General features: G+C 41.9%; 2 protein-coding genes across 4 annotated transcripts; one reads left to right on the top strand and one right to left on the bottom strand.

Moving 5' to 3' along the window:
• Positions 1–1,420: 1,420 nt before the first annotated feature.
• On the top strand, positions 1,421–14,097 carry fgf2 (fibroblast growth factor 2). The gene is made up of 3 exons (XM_023795944.2): positions 1,421–2,026; positions 5,983–6,086; positions 10,788–14,097. Exons 1-3 carry the CDS (start codon positions 1,849–1,851, stop codon positions 10,971–10,973), a joined length of 468 nt encoding a protein of 155 aa, XP_023651712.1. The 5' UTR covers positions 1,421–1,848; the 3' UTR covers positions 10,974–14,097.
• Positions 11,369–21,991, bottom strand: nudt6 (nudix (nucleoside diphosphate linked moiety X)-type motif 6). 3 transcript variants are annotated; one of them, XM_023795942.2, is made up of 5 exons: positions 21,565–21,991; positions 20,961–21,164; positions 16,693–16,748; positions 13,570–13,624; positions 11,369–12,066 (listed from the first exon to the last, which is right to left on the bottom strand). In XM_023795942.2, exons 1-5 carry the CDS (start codon positions 21,803–21,805, stop codon positions 11,681–11,683), a joined length of 942 nt encoding a protein of 313 aa, XP_023651710.1. In that variant the 5' UTR covers positions 21,806–21,991; the 3' UTR covers positions 11,369–11,680. The 3 variants fall into 3 exon arrangements, 2 of the variants coding, with proteins under 2 accessions (XP_023651710.1, XP_023651708.1); XM_023795940.2 differs by having other exon boundaries at positions 21,541–21,987; XR_011981819.1 differs by lacking the exons at positions 11,369–12,066; positions 20,961–21,164; positions 21,565–21,991 and adding an exon at positions 20,389–20,949 and having other exon boundaries at positions 12,343–13,624.
• Positions 21,992–22,044: the final 53 nt, after the last annotated feature.

Below are 22,044 nucleotides of genomic sequence, written 5' to 3'. Positions count from 1 at the left end.
ACATGCCATCACCGTTATATTTGGAACAATACCTTTTGCATTTTTGGACTAGTGATGAAAGGTTAGGATGTAGCCAGATAGGTCCAGGGGCAGTTTTGATCCTGGTGAAGTTAGCGGAACCTACGTCTTTCATTTTGAGCTTTATATTTGTCTGGCGACAGAGGTGCATAACTTTCTGTGTTGTTAAGAAATTTATTAATAGTGATTTAATATTACCAGAAAACCATTAAAGGAGTCTGACCTATTAAATTCCCCTCTTTAGGCAAGAAATTCGGTTTATCAAAATGTAAGTTTGGACTGTAATAAAAGTTGATGTGGTACAGCTTCATTAGATGGCGTTGCGTGCAGTATAGATCACTCCCACACTGTTTTGATGCAGTGACATGAGTTTTGAAATGAGTTACCATGGCTACTTTTCCAATGAAGAGCAATATTGTAGTTTTTTTGAAGTTGTGCTTGTTATAATCTCTTAACTGGAACACGACCTATGGCATTCAACCTGCTTTGGAATTACCCACTGGAACAAGATGCCTGTTTTGTTTTCCGGAATATTCATCCGTCCATTTACAAGCAGAGGAGCCGAGGTCACTGTAAATAAATAAATAAAATACTTCACGCTGATTATCTATTCCATCGACATTAACGTTAGACAGTGTTGCTTGTGCTTCAGCGAAAATAGCAAAGAAACAAATGTTTTCAGAGGTGATGTATTAATGGGCTGAAGGGAAACTTCCAGAACAGTGGCAGGACCTGCGCCTGAGGCACTTAGGTTGGCCACCTAAGCAGCTGTGTGCTATTTCTGTGCTGCACTTGTACCAAAATTATGTGCCTCTTTTCAAATCGAATGGACAGTTTTGTGATTTTTTTTTTTTTGCAACTGTTTTTGGTGTGAGAAATGTATGAGAACCTTCAGCATGAGAATCTGAATGTAACACTTTACAACATTTTTTTTGGATCAATATCTATGAATTATTTGCCACTTGGTAAAAGTTCACGTTAAAATGAAGCCTCTGTTGCATACTGCCATTGCATTTCTTCGGCTTGTTGTAGGAAGCCGCTATTTTCTTATGCATATTGCACACTGTAGTATTGCCAGTATTGACATGTTAATGTGAATTTCGGTGTCTCACAAAGCAGTAAAGCATTGGAACAGTGTCTTCGGCTACCTGGCTTGCGTCAGTAAGCCATTCGACATAATCCCCCCCCCCCCCCCCGCCCCACCCCCCACTCCTGCGCACTTGATTCTAGTCCTTTCCACTACCCTGTCACGGGGGCCTCCTGGCTGCCAGGAGGGTCGTATGACAGAGTTCACCATATAAGCCCACGCCCCTGCCCCTTGCCTCAGAGGAGCACCGGCCAAGGTAGGGAGCGAGAGGGAGTGAGCTGTGCGTGGACGGGGGGGGGGGGGGGGATCTAGTCCTCTGGGGCCTGCAGGGGTGACGTTACGGCGATTTCTGATCTGTTCCCATTCCAGTCGTAAACAGTCGAGTGGACGAGACCGGAGGGGGTGGGGTTACGGTGGTAGGGGGGCGATGGGGGGAGCCTGTGAATCTGTGATAGCATGAGTGTGAGAATCCAGTGCCGCTCACACCAGAGTTCTGCTGAGCGGCTTTCCAGGGGGAGTGTGCACTGTCCCGCAGCTCTCACTCCTCTCCCTCTGCTCTCAGGAACGCTCCCCGTCTCCATGGCCGTCCCCCCCGGCTGGAACAACTGACCCGTGTGCCTGGAGTAGGAGGGGAACTCGTCTGCGTCCGCCACCCCTGGTGACTACCTCTCCAAAGCAGTGTCCTCGGGCCAGTTCAGCGGCTCCGTCTGGGATAGGGGGGCGGGAAAGGCAGCGTTTCTGAGATGGCATCGGGGGAGATCACCACCCTCCCCGCCATACCTGAAGCCGGGGGCAGTGGTGCCTTCCCGCCAGGGAACTTCAAGGAGCCCAAGAGGCTGTACTGTAAAAATGGGGGCTACTTTCTGAGGATAAACTCAGACGGGAGAGTGGATGGCATCCGGGAGAAGAGCGATCCCCACAGTAAGTACTTCCATACGTGCCTTTTTTTCCAAGGTTGTTCAGAAATGAGAAACAAAGCTTCTGTGTTTGACTCCAGGATGGCACCGACTAGACCTAACAGACCCCGGATCCCAGATCAGTTTTCCTACATAAATTTCCCTCTAAGTTTATGCCCAAATAATGGAAGTGTTTTCTTGCTGACACTTACTAAATTTATCTGAAGAAAATGTTGACGACAATTTGCCCAAATGTAAGAGTAACAGTACATTTTAAATCCGTTGTCTCGTGGTAAATCATTAGGGGAAGAATGCAGTTATAAGGGGAAAACCTCACATCATTGCCGGGTATTGAGGAAGAACTTATAGTTATTATCACAATAAATTACTAAATAAACTCATACTTACATTGCTTTGCATTTGTCTACAGAATCCACATTTGATTCACCCAAAGCATCCCATTCTTTATCTGTGTCCAACTTCTATATCAAATTCTGTATCATTTTACTGTGTTTGTACGATGAGGAGCTCAGCTTGAGAATTTTAATCAATTGCCATATAATATGTCAGCATTTTACTTTGTTTCAGGCCACACACCTTTTCTCACTCTGCCATGAATACAAAACATTGTATTCAACAACAACTGAAGATTTACATGTCGTGTGAGAAATGATACCTGTTCCTGAGCTGTAATCAGTTTGGGGCTTTGTTCAGAGGCACACTGGCAGTGATATAATATAGGGAACAATGGCACATTCAAAAAAGATATATGAAGACATAAAAGATTATGATTATGAGTTATATAACTCTGATATCTTATGTGATACCTCAAACCGAATCATTTATTTTGTTGTTAATGAACCTGATGACATTTTGGCTCTAGAGTAACAAAATAAATCTAAATGAAACATAGGAAGAAATAAAGTAAAGTTTAATTTTCAAGGAAAAACTCTAAAAGTTTGCATTTCAGGTTATAATTTACTTTCCCTTTGCTATATCAAAATCACTAACGCGGTACATTTACAATATGGAATTGTGTTAAATGTGAAAGGTGACTTATACGTAATGAAGTACTACATTCTGCTTACCCTAACCAGAATGTATGGTTGGAAGATGAATGGATGGATGGATTGATGAAGTGCTTCAATCACACTCATGTACCATGAATGAAAGTTAGAAAACACGCAACATTAAAGGCCCTGTGCATATGTTATTTTTTGCATCCTGGGACTGGGAGACAGGTGCAGAGGACGGGGGGGGGGGGGGGCTCTTTGGCCTGTGGTGCCTGGGTGGTGACCCAGCGTGCGAGAGGTGCCCTGAGTCATTTGGCTCTCTCATCGCACGGTTGCAGGAGAATGCACCAGAGACTGCAGCTGACACACAGGTGCGAATCACCACTGTAAGGCGATGTCTGAAATCTATGCAGCTGTGCAAATAAGACTTCATTCTGAAACAATACTTAATATGGAAAAGAGCCTCTTTCTGAGTGGGGATACTCTAATATTCCTGAGAATGTGATTAAACCACAGAGCTGTTTGGCTTCTTTGCCAGACAAACCCCTCTCAAAGTGTCTCTAATTCTACACTGAGAACTGTGACAGAATGACAATTTACAAACACACAATTCTTTACTGGGCTAGCTCAGTAAAAATGTAGTCCAACATTTTTTTTTAACTAGGATAGAATTCAGAATTCTGTACTCACCCTTTATTAAATTAAACTTTAATTTCCAGACCTCTCTGCAGCACATTCTTTTTTTTAACATAACTGATAAAAATGACAGTCTAACATCTTGGGTAACACTTTACTTGATGGGGCACAAATAATATAATTATGCTATTACTTATGGATTAATTAACCATAAACTAAGTCTTAGTTACACACTGATCTCATGTTGATTCATCATTAATGAATTGTTATGCATGTTTTATATGAAGCAGTTACTATATTTGTTACTATATCTGTTAATTCTGCAAAACTTTGTGAACTACTGAAGGAACAAATACTGAATAACAGAAATTCAATACTGATCTCATGTTTGTTAGAACATAAGAAATTTACAAGCGAGAGGAGGCCATTCGGCCCATCAAGCTCGTTTGGGGATAACTTAACTAATAGCTCAGAGTTGTTAAAATCTTATCTAGCTCTGATTTAAAGGAACCCAGGGTTTTAGCTTCCGCTACACTAACAGGAAGACTATTCCATACTCTAACTACACGCTGTGTAAAGAAGTGTTTTCTCAAATTCAATTTAAAATGTTCTCCCGCTAATTTCCCACCTATGGCCACGAAAATGAATTATTATTATTAATGAAACATGATACATCTTTTATCTCAAGTTGCAACTATATTCATTCATAATTTGTCCATAATTTGTAGTTTAGTAGTTACTGAGTTATTACTAAGTATTTGTGCCCTGTCAAATAAAGTGTTACTATATCTTGGATTAAAGTCTATAACATCTTGGATTAACATGGCTAATATTTGCTTTTTATGTGAGGAATATTTGTTAAAGGAGTTTTTGTTACAGAGTATTTATGACAGGAGAGCACAAAACAATGCTGATCCCTGCACGATGGACATTTTGACCTGAACATGATGATCTAAATGAACTGTAAGCCTTTTGGAAAGAAAGAGAAATTAGTCAATAAAAACCATAATGTTGTTGTGAGGTGTGTTGCAAGGGCCCGGGGTCCACATGCATGTGGATGAATGCCGACATGTTCGCTCATCTCACAAGCAAATAATGCCACAAATGGAGAAGCATTTTCCAAGATCTTTCTCCATCCCATTACCGTCAGCGCCGACCTCCGCTGGCCAGTGTTTTTGGCAGGAGGAAATGTTTACTCTACACTATCTTCCATCAGAGCTCCCTCTTGTAATGGTCCTGGTTTTATGTTTTTTTTTTGTTGATTTTAAAGGTTCTGTGGAGGACAATTATAAGTAACAGAAGATGTTGTATGTTTAGCAGTGTTGTTTTATGAATGGAAAGTCCTTACATGTACAGTCATGTGTAAAGGGAAAATAAATCGTTAATAGCAAAAATAATTCGGAATATTTCTTAGCTTCTAAAAATCGCCTCTGGTGTTTGGTTTGCAAACCCAAAAAACAGATCTCATAGGGGCCAGGATGCCCAAGTGCAGTAGATCTGAAATGTAGCATGCTTTTGCAGAGTAGACAGAGAGAGTACACAAAACCTCATGCTTATTTAGTAAACTTAGTGATTTGGAGGGAAAAAAGTATCTCTTCACAGACCACAACCATGTGGAACAGTTATACCATGATGATGGGGTTGGGTGTTGACTAAGGAGTGAGCCACCATAATTTGAAATCCATCAGCAGGTGAAAGATATGAGATTCTAAATAATATTTCATGAACAAACTTGTGCCCGATACCGATCTGCCACTTCTACCTAATACCCAATTTGAGGCGCCACATTGCACTGAGGCAACAAAGAGTTTCGGATTTAATGTAAGAATGAGGCATTAATCTTTCATAATGAAACAAGGCAGAAAGATAGTTCTGGAAATGTAAACAACTGAACAAACCTTTCCCTCCCCCCCTTAAAGCATGTGTCAAGTCTTGTTGTCCTGCCAAACTTAGGGGGGGGGGGGGGGGGGGTGGGGTGGGGTGGGGGTGGTGGCTGTTATCATGACAGTAAGACAAAGTCATTCAACCCATCCAGATAAAACATTAATTGCATCCTGTGCTCTTAAATAAAACTGGCTTAGGAAAAGAGATGGGAAGTTACACTGTTGACATTTCTCCACTGTTGAAATTGGGAAATTACTGAAGGTCGATCTAAGGTTATCTATCTATCTATCTATCTGTCTATCTATCTATCTGTCTATCTATCTATCTATCTATCTATCTATCTATCTATCTATCTATCTATCTGTCTATCTATCTATCTGTCTATCTATCTATCTATCTATCTATCTATCTATCTATCTATCTATCTATCTATCTATCGTTATTTCAGTTAAACTGCAGCTCCAGGCGACCTCAGTGGGAGAGGTGGTGATTAAAGGGTTATCAGCAAACCGTTACCTTGCGATGAGCGAAGATGGAAGGCTGTTTGGCACGGTGAGTGCTTACCGTCACATTCTGGGTCATCTCTGAGTGGGACTGTGAAGGGGAGCGCTGTTGCCATCGTTCTGCTTGTCCAGATGGCGCTCCTCAGTTATCTTGCAAGCATTAGTTACAAAACGTCTGTAACATCTAAAGGCGTCTCCCAGATTTATTTCACTACTGTTACCTTGTAAACCAATGTATGTCTCTACCTTATACCAAGACTGAATATATCTATACATATGTGTAACTTTGTTTTGCTTTTTTTTATAAGAAAAAAATTAAATACCTAATAGCTGCATTTATAACCAAATTTTCCATCCTGGTTTTCAAGTGCCATATTTATCATAATATTTGCCCAAGTGAAGTAACTATTTGAGTAGTGATGTCCATCCCATATTTTCACCTGTTGTAGGTGCTGTTCACTATCACTTGCTTGCTTTCTTTAGCACATAACTCTCCTGCTTCACTGTTTTGCGAAGCAGGTATGAATAGTAGTTCACTGATTACAACTGAATAAATCAAGTGATGTTTCATTTACTTGTTAATTTCACATTTCACCATGATTGCCAGCTTTGTGAGATACTGAAATGTTCCTCATGCTGGTTAATGATTCTGAGAATAACTGTCGAGAAACACTACTGCTAGGTGCTTATAACTAAAAATGGGAATAGTGATCGTAGAAAGTGGCCTAGGTCTGGAACTTTGTTTGAACATGAAAGTGGTGTCTGGATACAGGCAACACGACAACATGATTCATGTGCATTTTTTTTATTCATTTTTCATTTTGACTCCAAATCTCCCAGATCTTTAACTTTGTGATGCAACACTTTCTGAACCTATTGCTTTTCCAAAGAGGACAATGAGACACATGTTTCCAGTTAAGGGTTGCTAACTTTGCTGTGCTTTTGGCATCAGGATAATCTAATGTGCAGTCAGACAAACTCATCGTTCCGAGAACCTCTCGGAAACTTCAGGAAGCTACAGAAACATTCACTAACGTGCTTCAGTGCTTTTGTCATTTTCCAGCAAAATGCAGACGTGCTTGTGAAAGTCGTCTCACTACCATTTCGTTCCTATTGAAACTCACGTCTCAGATGGTGTGAGTACAGGGTATGGGTTTAAATCATTCAAACACTTACTGCAGGGTATTTCTTCCAACATCTGGCATCCTGGGTCAGTATTTCTACATCAGTGTGATGTAGAAGCAAAATATTATTATAAATTCTGGTCCTTTGTTTGAAGATTAAATCTCAAAATGAATGGGAGTGATACTGTTTTATCAGTTTTCAATGCTTAGTACCTTGAAGGTATTTGTGTTGCTCAGGGGTATGATAAAATAGCTAATTTAGATATTTTAAATAATCAATAATTACAACAAGTTGTGTTCACTGTTATTTTTATTTAGATATATCCATATATGAACTCTCATATAAGTAAGACAGAGAAAAATTGAAATAATATCCTTAAAATGTTTAGTAATTTCCTTCGAAGAATTTGCACCTGATACACGCAAGTAATAATTCAATTTGTAACACTGGAAAAGAAACAGACACTGATAAGCAGCAGTTCGGCAGGGCTGCTGAGGATATTGCCTAGACGACAGTCTCTTGTGCTTTGACCCAGATCTTTGGTCATACTGGGAAAGGTTGTGGTTGCAGTGAAATAGACCTGAATTTCTAAAGCTTCCACCCATGAACTGGTGCACTTTGAGTGCTGCACAGTGACATATAGGCCCAACTGAGGCTCTCTAAAGGGTATGGAAAAGCTAATTTGGCCTAACATTGCATCTATCATATATATTTTAAGGGACTTAATTAAAAGTTAGAAATCTATTTCTTTTTACACCCATGTCCTGTGGATAAAGTGCCATGAAAACTGATCTGCAAACAAATTTAGTATAATGCAAAAGACAATCCGAGTAACCACAATACACAGCTTTTAAATGACTGATGTGTTGATTAGGAAAAAGGTTCCCCAAAACCTGTATCACCCATGTGAGAACATGATGACCCCCACCCCCCCCCCCCCCCTCAAATTTGATACTTGGCTGTGGCAACTTTAGCAGCATCAACTGCAATCAAATGCTTCCGGTAACAGGAGATCAGTCTTTGGCTTCGCTCTGGAGGAATTCTGGGCCACTTCTATTCAGAGAATTATTGCGATTCTGCCACGTTGGAGGGTTTTCGACTATGAACTGCCTGTTTAAGGTCGTGCCACAACACCACAATGGGGTTCAAGTCAGTATTCGATCTGGCCAATCCAAAACCTTGATTGTGTCAGAGGTCGCGGTGCAAGGTGAGAACGCGGGAGTGGGGATCCAAGGTAAACAAATGGGGTTTATTAACAGAACGGGAAGACTTAACAGAACTGAAACAAACCAGATCACGATGGATCAAAACGGCAGCGGTTAAGACACACAAAGATTGCAACATCAATGATGGAACTGACTAACACACCACAGGGAAGCACGTATTAGCAGGGCTAATAAGGGATCAAACAAGGGGCAGCTGGAGTGAATCACACGAGGGCTCAAACGAGAGGTAGGACAAACAGTTAGTGGGCGTGGCTCGTTAGGGCCACACCAGAGAGGAAACAGGCAGGACATGACAGGTGGAGTCTCTCCAAAGTGTCTGATAAACTACAGCGCCAAGGTTATGGCATTTTAGGAGTTTGTTGTCAGTGTAGAAGAAAACACAGCTTGATGTGTTTGCTGAGAGATTCATAAGAAGCGAGGGTCATATCGGCCGATTATTCATCAGCTTTTATTGCAGTAAACAAAGAAATATTTGTATTAAGGTTTTTAGTAGGTGTGAAATAGCTTTGCTGAAAACTCAGGGCAATAATGCAATAAATCCTTTGACAAGACAAACTTCATCTGGCCTCAAAGTGTGTGAAGATATTGTTCTTGCTAAGGAACATACACCACTAGATGCATGGGCTAGAGCTATGAGTATGGAAGTGGTTTTGTGGTTTAGCGAACGACTTCACCGCTGCCTTAACCCTCAGGAATATTTCATTCCAGCATAATGAATACCTTGTGGCCACTTTGTGACAAGCTTGTTAGTGGACACAGTGCTTCCAGCAGAGCAGTCAGAGTTGGGAGCTGTTCACACACGTTTCTGCGGCATGGAGCCACACGGGCTGCTGCGGGCGCTAATGTGGATGTAGCTAGCACCGATGCTACATGTAATTTTGTCACATTAGTAACTGACGTCCAAGATATTAAGTGCAATATTTGCAGAATGAGTTCTGTTTTAATAATCACTAATAGGAATTATATGCAGTTCTACGTTTTATAAGAACCGGTGTTCTCCTGGAATGTTTAATTTCCAGGAGGATGTACGTTGTAGGATAAAATTATTTTATTTGCGCAAACTGTGTTTACAAGATTAAAAATAAAAACGTTGCACGGAAAAGAAGGATCACATTGACTTAAGTGAACCGTGCCGAGGCCGCTAGACCGCTTCCTAATGGACTTTTAGGGTTTGGCTCCCGGTTCATTAGCGTGGGCTGCAGTCATTCACCTTGAGTGGGTTTCAGTAACTGGCGTCAGAGGGGAGGCCTTCTTAGGTAGGGCCTCAGACACAACAGCGGCCTTGTTGTCCGGCCTGCCTTCTATGAGCTCGGTCACTCCTAGCAACCGAGATGGGAGCCAGACGCAAGGGTTTGGGTCATTAAGCCTCCCATACATTTCTCTGACCTCAGAATCCTTTTGTGGTCGCTTTTATTTTTCGTCTTGATTCCCTCTCGTTTTTATGAATGGTCAGTTGTCGTCTCAATATGGTACCTTTCTGAACTTTAATGAAAAATGAAGGAATATGACATGGCTTTGTTTTCTTGACTTGCTTTCCTCCAGTTTAAAACAAGACGTATCTTGAGGAATATCTAATGAAAGTCAAAAGTCGAAGCTCTCTGGTTACATTGCGGGAACAATGGTAGTATTGTTGACGGACCAGAAATGCTTATGTGTTGAATTACCATTACCAAAACTGAGGCTTTGATCCCTCCTCCCCCCAAAAAAATAGATTACTAGTCACACCCCCAGTAGAATTGTTAGTGTAACCATATAAAGTGACAGTGCAGGATGAGGATTGTTAGGTTATACCAAACAACTGGAAAATAACTACTAGGTTACTTGGTGCTGGAGTACGTTTACCTAAGTAAACACCAGACATTCCAGTTCAGGAAATCATTAAATTTAGAAAGTCATTTCCTAGGGCTATGTGTAGGAGGAGTTACGTGTCATGCAGTGCTCAAATTCCTGGCCAATTGTCCTTTCGAAATGTGGGAAGCACATAGTTATTTTGAAGGCCTATCTTTAAATGTTATGTATTTATAAGAGCGGCGTACATTAGTATAATGATGGAATGGAGAACTGTGATGGGCTTAATATAGGCACACACACACACACACAGACCTGTACTCATATCTTTGTGGTGACTTTCCATTCCTTTCTATGGGCAAAACCCTAATCCCAATAATGACAACCTTAACCATAAGTAACCAAACAAAATACTAGTCATTTTGTATTTTTAGTTCTTTGATTGCAGTCACAAATTATTAGAAAATTGAATTTCCCCTTGGTTATATTATTTCTCATACATTTTTGTCCATAAAAAAATTTCTGTTTAAATGTGAAGAACATTGGCCACACCCTCTAACCCTATATCAAATGCCACAGTAATATTGTTTTTCTTTGTGTTTCTCTTACAGAGACGTGCTACAGATGAATGCTATTTTATTGAAAGACTGGAGTCTAATAACTACAACACCTACCGCTCAAGAAAGAATCCCAACTGGTATGTCGCCCTGAAAAGGACTGGACAGTACAAGTCAGGGTCCAAAACGGGGCCGGGGCAGAAGGCGATACTCTTCCTCCCCATGTCAGCAAAATGCTGATTTCTACACGTCAGCGAAGAGCCGCATACAAAACAAATTCAAACCCGAACAGGTACTAAAGAGATGTGAACATACAAAATAGACTCCACTAGATTCCACCTACTCAGCATCAGTCTCGTCAAACGTTCTTAAGAAACTACTTTCAAAATAATGTAAAAATGACCATAATGTGAAGTATTTTACACTTTCTGATATTTAGAAAGTATCTACATTTGTGACATCTCTGTAACAAAAACTGAATGTGTGATGTGCATGCAGCCAGTCGACAGCACCGATTCATAATCTTTGATTTTGTGAAATATTTAGATAAGATCCAGACATAACCATTAAAAATCATCTTCTGACTTGTTCTAAAGTACTTCCCAAGTACAGTAGTTAAAGAGAGATATCAGTACTTCTCTGTTTCCATTTTAATATCTGGTGTAAATGCCATTCACAATTCAATACCAGAACTATCCAAAATATCCGAGCATAACACTTGACTGGTTAACCAGTCCATTTGTGGGTCCACAAAACCAATGTGCCCTTTTTGCAAACTTGAACTTTGCTGTTAATAATTGTGTGTTACACATTAGAAAAGATCATGAATAATGTAAGAACTGCTACATCGTTCCACGGAGTTCCCAAGTTGTTCATCACATGACGGGCTCCAGGCAGTAATCAAAGTGTCCACGGTACAGTTTGAGTTTGCGAGCTTGATGAGGTGCTCATGGCTGCTTGTAAGACGTAGGCAGCTCCCTGTGATACAGCTGATAGAACAGCCCCGAGTAGACAGCTGGCATCTCCTCCACGGAGAGGTCAATCTTGTCGAAGCCTTCCCGGTAGCCATAGAGGAGGAGTTTGGCTATCCTGCTGGTGATGGGCGTGGTGGCGTCGGTCTGTGCCAACTCGGCCAACCCTATCCACTCACACCGGAGACACTCCTGGGTGCAGAAGTGGATGGCATGGGACAGGGGCCTGAGCCGGCAGATGAGATACATGTCAGACATGCCAAAGGCTCCCGGGTGCTTATGCTGCTGCCGCACGCTCAGGAGGGACTGGAACTCTGACCGGACCCCCGTCTCCTCAAAGACCTCGCGGACCGCCGTGGCACCTGCAGGGCGTGGAGACAGGTTCTCAGAACGCACTCCCGACGGGTAGAGCTTCTCAAGAATGGTGCACTGGTACGGATTCGTTATATCCCCATTTTGGAGATTGACCCTCTCTCTGAAGCAGGGCTCTTAAATATTTCGGGAAGAGTTTTGTTCCAGAACCAAACAATACTGTTTTTGTTCTTACTCATGTATGCTGTACCCAGTCAGAGAAATAAAAGGAAACAGGAAGTATTTGTACATTAAATACTTCCTGGGTTACATTTTTCAAACCAGCACCTGGCTCAGAGGGTTAGAACACCGTGCCTATAATCAGAAGGTTGCCAGTTCAAAGCCCGAGGTCGACTGAGTGATTTTACTGTTGGGTTCTTGAGCAAGGCTGTGAACACTTAGCCAAGGACTGACCATGGTTTCTCAAAAATGAATGTCACTTTGGATAAATGTGTCTGCTATATAAATAAACAATATAAGTAGTTGTGTTACATGAGCTTGCAAAAAAAAAAATCATTTAATAATCTTGGAAATGCCTGGACATACCGCAGGTTAAAAAATAATAAGATCATTCAGATGGAAAATATGTTGCCCATGTATATTAACAAAAAATGAATCAAGCGATTATTTTGAATAGCCTATTACAACTGGTATTGATTTTTTTGTTGGGGTAACACAGAATGTATTGTTGAATATATGAATTCTCACTTTTCTAGGATTTGTTTATATCCAGGATGAGGGATGTCATGGATCTGTATTTTATGTTTTTAACATCAATTTTTATATATCAAAGCAAAATATGTTAATGAGAAATGATGGTGACTTATGTCAGTCCAGCAGGTGTCTTATTAAACATCTTGTGAACTTGTCAGAAAATATATAATGAGATACTATTATTACGTGATGTCAAATCAGATGGTAGTCCTGTAGAATGTTGTCTATAATGAGATTTAGTATTAGTTACATTCTTACATTTAAGTAATTATTTGCAAAATAGTAATGTCGGAAAATAGTTTTGAATATTTGAGCAAAATGCTTTAAAGATATTTTCTTATAGTAGAGCAAAAGCTAATTTATTGTTATTCATATTCATTTTATTGTTAACTGAATAAAGAATTAACTTTCACGGCATTTAGGTTATTCTTCCACCAAGTACCAGGTGATGTCTTTAACAGCAAACAGTTCAGCTGTATTATTCACACAACTTATTAATACTTGTTAATAGCTTAGTATCAAAACACATTTATCTTAGTATTTCTATGGAGTCCAAAGCTGCTTTTAAAATCGATTTAAAAGAACTAAATAATATTGTGCAATGTAGGTTTCAGTATGTTTTATCAGTGTGTGAGTGAATTCAAGTTTTGGGTGTAATATGAGTACAGTTTTTTCAAAGCCAGTTTTGTGATCTACAGACAGTATGTGTTACAAGTATGTCACTGTGCAACAATGGACTGTGCAGAGCGTCAGGGCAAATGCTGCTGGCGGATAAATGAAACACCAAATATGTTACTTACCAATATCCTCACCCAGATTTGAGAGACCGCCAGGGAACTTCCACGCATTTTTAGTCTGTAATGAAAATCAGCAAAGTACATTTACAAAGGCCTTACTCCATAATGCACACCACGCTGCAACTCTGCTGATTTCACTGGGATGGAGTATTTGGTATTATCACTATCACACGTGAGTGAGTCTGTAATTGTAATGTGATTCTAAGGTAATATCTGTCTCTGAGGCTGAGATGGAAAAAATTGTGTTCTACTGATTATACGTCTTATATTGTATTTAAGAAAATAAAATATGCTGCTGGATAAATTATGATGTTGCTGTATATATATGTGTTGTCATACTGAATATATGTATCTAAGATTAGAGCCAATCGCTATGTTCCAAAAATCCAGCCATGTTTAGTCTTGTGTAATACATTCATAACTGAGAAACACTACAAATCGCTGTAACATGCTGTATCTTTAATGTAAGGTTTTGCTTTTTGAGGAAACTTACACTATTATCAATAAAATATATTTTGGAAGTGAAAGCTATGTGGTGTGCAGATCTGATCACTGAAGCCAGTCAGCCCCTACCATGTTTACAGAAAATATAAACCTAAATGCAATACTGGAGGATATTATATGATTTGTGCCTTAAACACTATTTATGTGCATATTAAAACTTTGCTACTCTTACGCATTGGGAAAAGAAAAGTGATTTACAGTGCAATTGAAGAAGATGATGGGAAATCTTGGATCCAACTGTGCACACGGACCACATTCTCCGCACGGAGAACAGAGATTTAAGACGCCTAGCCGCATGTCGTTTCTACACTCCCGCGCTGACGTCACGGCCGGCGGACACCTTCCAGGCTTCTCCAGCAAGAAATATAAACTGGAACCACTCTGGCCAGCATCTGCCTGCCAAGACATACTGGCCAGTGGCAGCAGGCCAGGCCATCTGCAGGGTTCAGCATCGGGGACGGCATGGAGCTTCGGATGCTGGCCCTCGTGACCAGGAGGACACGGGTTCAAGTCCAGGGTGGAGGACTGTTCTTCTACGTCTATGAGTGATGCTTAACTTGAATTAACTTGAAAAGGTCCAGTATGCAGCTTGCATAGACTACATCTGCAGTAGTCCAGCAATGAAGAAACAGTGTAAATCACAGCCTGGGGTTACTCCCTGCCAAACTCTTACATCCAATGTCATGTATCAGCCCATACCCCACTTTCAGGGAGAGGGGTATCGTTGGGGGATAAGTGCCTCTATACCCCTGTAACTAAGTGTATTAAACATAAGACAAGTTCACTGCATTTCAGAGAGATGGGAGAGACTGGCAGCAATGACCCTGCTCTTGTGGTTTTACTTAAAGCAGTGTTTCCCAACCCGCTCCTCAGGGGCCCACAGACGGTCCGTGTTTTTGCTGCCTCCCAGCTCCCTACCAAGCAGTCCACATTTTTGCTCCCTCCCAGCTCCCGGTAGGAGCAAAAACGCAAACTGGTTGCGGATCCCGAGGAGTAGACTGGGAAATGCAAGGTGCTCAGTTCGCCTGCATGAAATACCTTGAGGGGGCCAATAAGGTCCTCTCAATCCTGCAGTTTCCATGTTCTCTGGGTCTGCTCTCTGTCCCAAAGAACTGGCTTTTAGACAGATCTGTTTCCTGCTCCTTTTAAAAATGGGCACGTGGAGTCGACATGCAAAAAGTCTTCCTCTGTATTTCACGACCACCAGCCTCCACTCTAACAACACAAGAGAGGCATCTAGCCACAGATTCTACAGACAGTATCCCTGTCAGTCATCCCTGTCAGCCATCAGTACACTGTGGAACTGCATTTGGTACAGGTGACAGGAAAGGGTGCTTTACTACTTACAGCTTGGCCCAATCTAGAAGCTTGCTGGGTTAGGTGTCTGTATCCAGAAGGTCATTGGGTTAAATCCCATGGCCAGCAGAGTAATCATTTTACCATTAAGCACTTGTGCTAGACCTTCAACCTCATCTGCTCCTGGTATGCTGGTTGACCCCGAGCTCTAACCCCAGGATTTCCTCACTTTGGCAAAAGTCCCTGCTAAATGAATGTAAATTCAAATGAGGGGCTTCTTCCTGAACAAGCCAGGCCTACATTTGGAGGTAGCCCATTGCATGCTGGGAGAGCCCTAGCCATCATTCCTCCACTTCCTCTGCTGGCCCATTAAGTTTATCCAGGCTGAGGATATGAGCACTTCAGTGAATTTTGACAAGCACTTCAATTACCCTGAAAGCATTAAAATGGCTGGGAGGAAAGAAAAACCGAGAAAGGCACCATGACAAATATTCACTGCAGTACGGATGCCAGTCTCCTTTTAGTGGACAAACTGAAGTACAGACTGTATGTTTCTCAGTGCTAGCCAGGGAGTAGAGCGAACGAGGAGAAACCCTCTCAAAGGCGTCACAGAGCCTGGATCCAGGAAAAGCTCCTTAAATAAAACCCATTAATAGCAGCCATTTTTAGCAGTAGGGGAGTTGGTAATGGGGGTCGGTCACCTTTCGGCATTTCAGCGCATACAATAACAGCACAGTTTGCAGGAACTCTTGAATATCCAAACCACTACAGCAGAGGCCTTTAGACATTCATCAGAATCTGTTATGATGTATGTTTTATACATTTTTAGTTCTGCCTGCTAATTTTCATATCTATATAGAATAAGGTCATTATGAATAGTGAGGGTATAAGGCTAGTTTCAACACTGGTAGGGACCAAATCAGTCCAGAATCCCCCGTCCCCATAAACATAAAAAAGCGTACTGTTACACATCGTACAGCAAAAAATATCGTATCATGTACTGGAACATAACCTGTAATGAGAACATTTATAATTTTAGATTTGTTAAAAAAATAGCCTATTCTGGGTATTTACTGGCTTACAGCCTATAGATGGTTTGAAACTTATGAACTGTTTATTTAGGGAATTTTTCACATTTTCTTTTCCAGACCGTGGATAACTGAAACTGCAGTTACTGAAACCACTAATATGGGGTCCCACTGATTTTTCTGCATTAAAAATGCACAACTGTCTCTGGGATAGAATTTTAAGTCATAAAAGAAACATGCCATCAGATATGAACACTGGGCAGTAAGGCCTGTAACGGGAGCAGATGGGCAGGCAAACCTTGTTTTTGTCTTGAACGACAAGGACTTTTCCGCTGGCCTCATCTAGGACGGCACCTTGACAGGACACAAAGTTGAGTTACTCGTCAGATCATTCATTCGCACAGCTCAACATCAGAGCAGCACAGCTTCAGATTACAAACATCAGTCGTATGGACTGAGCTGCCTCAGTTTCCAGGGCTAGAGTTGAGAATACAAATACTTTAACGGTGGTAACACACTGCAGTGTTTGCAAAGAGAAGAACACATTCGAGCGAACAACTGAACACATGGATTTGTGTACATTTGGTCAGTTATTTTTGCGGAGTAGCTCATGACACAAACTGTAAAATGCACAATAGCCTGACAAACTTCATAAAAAGAGGCTTTAAGAAGGGCTTGCAATGTATTTGCTGCTTGTTATATAATGTTTGTTAGTGACAGATAGATGCTTTATTGATCTCAAAGGAAATTTAGGACTTTCCATTAGACCAGCGTTTCCCCACCCGGTCCTCAGGTAGCCCCGGACAGTCAACATTTTTGCTCCCTCCCAGCTCCCAGAACTCTTGTTCTTGATTGGCTGGGAGCTGGAAGGGAGCAAAATGTGGACTCTGGGGGTCACCGAGGACTGGCTTGGGAAACACCGCTTCAGGCGGCTGATAACAGGCTGCTTTTCTACAGATGTGGGCATCAGAGGCCGGAGGAACAGGGGCTCTTTCCATCCTGCCTCTCCCATGCTGGTGATTCCCCCCCCCCCCCCAGCTGGCAGGCGCAGGCGGGCGAGCGGGCGGGGCTTTTCATCTACCGAGCGGAAACTCACGTCATGCCATCCGAGCGGGCGGAAGAGCGAGGGCGCCCATACCAGGGTGGGGTGCCCTCGGGCTGTCATTATGTGTAGTGTGTAGGAAGAGTAGTTTCCGAAACCGCAATTTGCACGACGCGGAATGAGGTTAGGGGCTGAGTGGTCGGCGGAGAGGAATTACAGGCCTCCGGAAGGTGCCGGCTGCTCCTGGCTGACCGTGCAGACCTTAATCTGATGCTGGTGTGACTTCCTTTGCCTTTCGGGTGGGACGAACCGGAGTCAACACGTTATATACATTCGGCATCTATCACACGATTTAAGGGACGTGCTCCCTCGTAAACAGCTAGGTTGTTTGGCATGGATAACAAAATAATTAAAAACCTAAACACCTGCTCTTGTCATATCTGCAAAGTTACAATTATTTAGCCATTTAACAGAAACTTATGACAAAAGGAACTTTAATATTGTGAATACTAGCATACTAACTGAAGCCAATTTACTTGATTGCCTTTTTGAACACTCAGCTACGATATCGGCTACGATATACATTTAACGTCTCTAATGTGTTTCTGTTTTTAATGTGACCTTTGAGGGCACAACACAGACAGCTATGTCAGCGATCTACTCCAAGGTGTAACAGACCTGGGGGTGCTGATTGGGTCACAGAGTGTCACTTGTTTTGTTTTTTTTTTTTACATAAAGGCTATGCTGCTGAGACAGAAAATGATTCTTTCCACAAGCTTCCCCCCCCCCCACTTTTCTGACAAAATACAGAGCTTTCGCTTTGGAAACTATGCACATCTGCTGGTGAATTGACAACCCCACAGCAATCCCTCAGGCCAGATAAGGCTCCAGTGCTAGGCTTTCTTGTCAGCGACCGTGGGATTTTGAAGACGACCTTCAAATCGACTCTCAGTGCTAGTCCAATACCTGCACATGTGCCAGAAGATGTAGATCATACTTGGTTTAAGGCAGGTTTTTGGAAACATTATTCATAAGGGACCAATGATGAGCAGTTGGATTTAAACATTTTTTGGTACAAAAAAAAAGACGGTTCTTGAAATGCATAAAATTTGAGGATGTATATATAACGTAAGCCCATTCAAATATTATGGTCAGCAATATTTACGTTATAGCTAATACTTAGACACCTATACAGCATCAAGATGACATTTAGACACTTTAGACTTAGGAAAGAACTCTTCCACAACCTGGATAACAGGTAGGAATGTTAATTTTGAGGTTTTTATATCTGCACTCTAAAACCGTCGAGTCTGGATTCAGTTGTAATATTTCATCAAATGTAAAAGGAGTATAAATTAGATGAGTGATTAGGCTAATCAGAAGGAATGCCGAGGGAAAATTGGAGCTACCCAATTAAAATCAATTAAGACATCCTGATGAAAAGGCAGCTATTTTATTCACACTGGAATGTGGCACCCTTGATAAGCACCAAACAGCATCAAAGGGAAACACTGTTTCTGGGCACGGCCTGAGATGGCCAGTGCTGGGGGTGCGGTTTGTGGTGAACTCACTGGAGGTGAATGAGGGAAGTTTTATGAGGGAAGTTTTATGAGGGAAGTTTTCAGGAAATGTGGCTGTAACTGCATCTGCATCCTTGTGTTGACCCCCTCACTGGACCACAGACACCCCAGCCAGGGCCGATCGATCCTATAAGTGGCGCAGGTGGCTGCCTAGGATGGGTAGAAGGGGGTAGGGGTGGGGTTAACCAGCCAATTTCACTTTGCCTTGGATGGGGGGGGGGGCTCCAGAGATGATGCTGATGCTTGTCTAGGGTGCCACACTGGCTAGGACCAGTGCTGAGCCCAGCAATAGGTAAAGTGCACTATACTAAACAATTACTATGACATGTTCTAACATGCCCCCATCTTCCTTCGCACATGGACTCCGGAGGAAAGCCTGCCCTCTGCTGGTAAGCCTATGCACAGTCAGAAAGAAGATGTGAATTTATTAATTATACATATTATTTAATTTAAAAACACAGCATATTACAAACTCATCCCATCCAAGTCTATCCCATTCTCCTGTCTGGGATAGACTTCAGGCCTTCCCACAACCCTAACTAGAATAAGTAGCTGAACGATGGATGGATGAGTGGCTGGATGGATACTACAAGCTCCCAAGGATGCTATACTAGATGGTTGGATATTACCAACTACATAAATATCTTGTCTTAATGTAACAAAAGAATTATAGTTTTACTAGGAATATATACATTTCTAAAGCTAAAAATGTAAGAATGATTACAATAGTAATTTTTAACCCAGTTAGACAAGATAATGTAATACTTGTTTACACTTTTGTACGCTGTGGTTGGCACATGGAACTGTTGCAATAAAAGACGTAATTTGGTTGAGGGTTTGTCACCTAACCACTGTCTAACAGTCCCTCTCACCACAAGCCCTGACTCAACTTTTCCAATACTATTTCCCTGACTTTTTTTGGCATGCTCTTTTAAGGACTTCTGAAGGATATTTGGCAATTAAGTCTAGGTCATTGCCGGTTTTTGTTTATTTAATGGCACTTCTTTGTCACTTTCCGTTCGTCTTTACCAAATGGTTACAAGACAGCGATTGCAAAGTGTTCAGCTCTCATTAACTGTTCTGAGTGACACGCTTATCAAAGTAAAGAGAAACAGATGCGACTGCCTGTGTCTATTTTTATTCCGCTAACGGTAAGAGAGCTTTGCTCTTACAGTTAGCAGACCACCGCCCCCATTTATGGGGGGAACTGAGCAGGTGATCATTAATTTTGCTTTGGGACCTGGCACTTCGGCGCGTGACTCAACTCCGCATGACCGCCTAATGTAAACACTGCAGTCTGGCGTTTTGTGAATAAGAGGCAAATTATCACCAACTAAAATTGCCTCGGGTAACATACTGAATTTACTCTTACCGTTTGACTTATTACACTGCCTGATCCGTGACCTGCTGCCATACAGAAGTATGCGACACCCTTAATTTTTATACGTTTGTACTTTAGGCCTACGGGGGTAGACAACCCTGACCCTGCATTGCCGGTATCTAGCAGGTTTCCTATCATACCTGATGAGTTACTATCTGCCTGCGATCACGTGTGGTTCCTCAGAGACCAGGTAGGATGGAAAACCCGGAGACCGGCACTGCAGGATCAGGATTGCCTACCCCTAATGTAAAGAAGTTTTTAGCCTCTTAATTACTTTCTCTCTCCCAGCTGCTGAGTCTGATGTTCTGCTCAATGACATTCTGTTACCCTGGATATCAAACCTAGTGGTGTTTTAATAACACAAAATCAATCACTAATGTAAATGTACATTTTAATCATATTCGACTATGAGCTCACAGTCAGTCAAAATGGCAAACGTTAAGATCTTCGAATCTCCGGTGTGATCAGGTAAGACATTGGGGTCAAGTAGATATATGTTCTCACATTGTGACAGTGCATGACGAGAGATGATCACATGCGGGCCGGTCGAGGGGGTAGCCTACCTGCGACTCCGACCTGGTGGGTGGCAAAGCCAGGCAGTCGGTTCTCTCCCTCGCCCATCCACAAGGAGAGTGTTGCTCTGTCGTGCCGGGCGTGGTGAAAAGTAAAACCGTGGGAGGCTGCCACTGACAGCAAGCGACCCTGAGAGATGGGGACGCGCAGCCATGCCGCCACCCGGCCGTCCACCCTCCACTGCCGGAGAGAGTCTATATGCAGCAGAAAACCCCGTTACTCGTTATTGCTTACCTGTAATTCACCGTTTTCAATTAAACATGTACGCATTAAATCTTAAAAATCTAGGTTAAGATGCAGTGGTATTGCACATTAGGTATTGTATCAACTATGACTATTAACAAATTATTACATATTAAATGGCAGTTGTAATATTTATCTCAGACTAAATTAATGGAACCCCATAATCATCCACGTGAATTCAAACCGTCTAGGTAAATGTGTTGAAAATGTCTACTATCGGTTCCTAAACATCATTCTTTGAGGACAGCTGAGAATTCAGTGTGAATTCTTAAATTATTGGCGTTGCAGCTAGGCTTTAGGTTACACGCGAGTGTTAGATCCACTTGCCTTGCAGCAGAACATGAAACGCACTTTCAGTGACATCAGGTGGGAAGTGGCGATCGCTGAGATCCACCGTGACACCACCGAACCGGTCCACCTTTCCTGGCAACACATGGTTGTTACTATTTGTCCCTTGAAGCTGACAGTTGCTGGCATAACACGAAAAAGACCGCTCTGTCCATCGAAGTAACGATCTCTGCAAGCAGACCGATTTGTGATTCGTAAGGTTGTACTTCAGAATTGGGAATAGTCTGCTGCTTAACGCTGCCATTTTTCTTCACAAGAACAGTAAATAAACTTCGCTATCGGCAATGTAACCGTAATACTCATAATCACAGGGACATAGATACGTATGTTCACTTCTGAAAGAATGAAGACGGCATTATCTTCGTTTAGTAAATGTACTATTGTTGAGATTACAATGTTGAAAATCATCATAATAATGTACATGATATCAGACCGCTAACTGGCGTAATAAATCTCAACTGAAATATTTTTCGGTGCATGGTA

Source organism: Paramormyrops kingsleyae, chromosome 12, assembly GCF_048594095.1.
Source record: "Paramormyrops kingsleyae isolate MSU_618 chromosome 12, PKINGS_0.4, whole genome shotgun sequence".
Taxonomy (NCBI): domain Eukaryota; kingdom Metazoa; phylum Chordata; class Actinopteri; order Osteoglossiformes; family Mormyridae; genus Paramormyrops; species Paramormyrops kingsleyae.
This window is presented reverse-complemented; position numbering and strand designations above follow the sequence as displayed.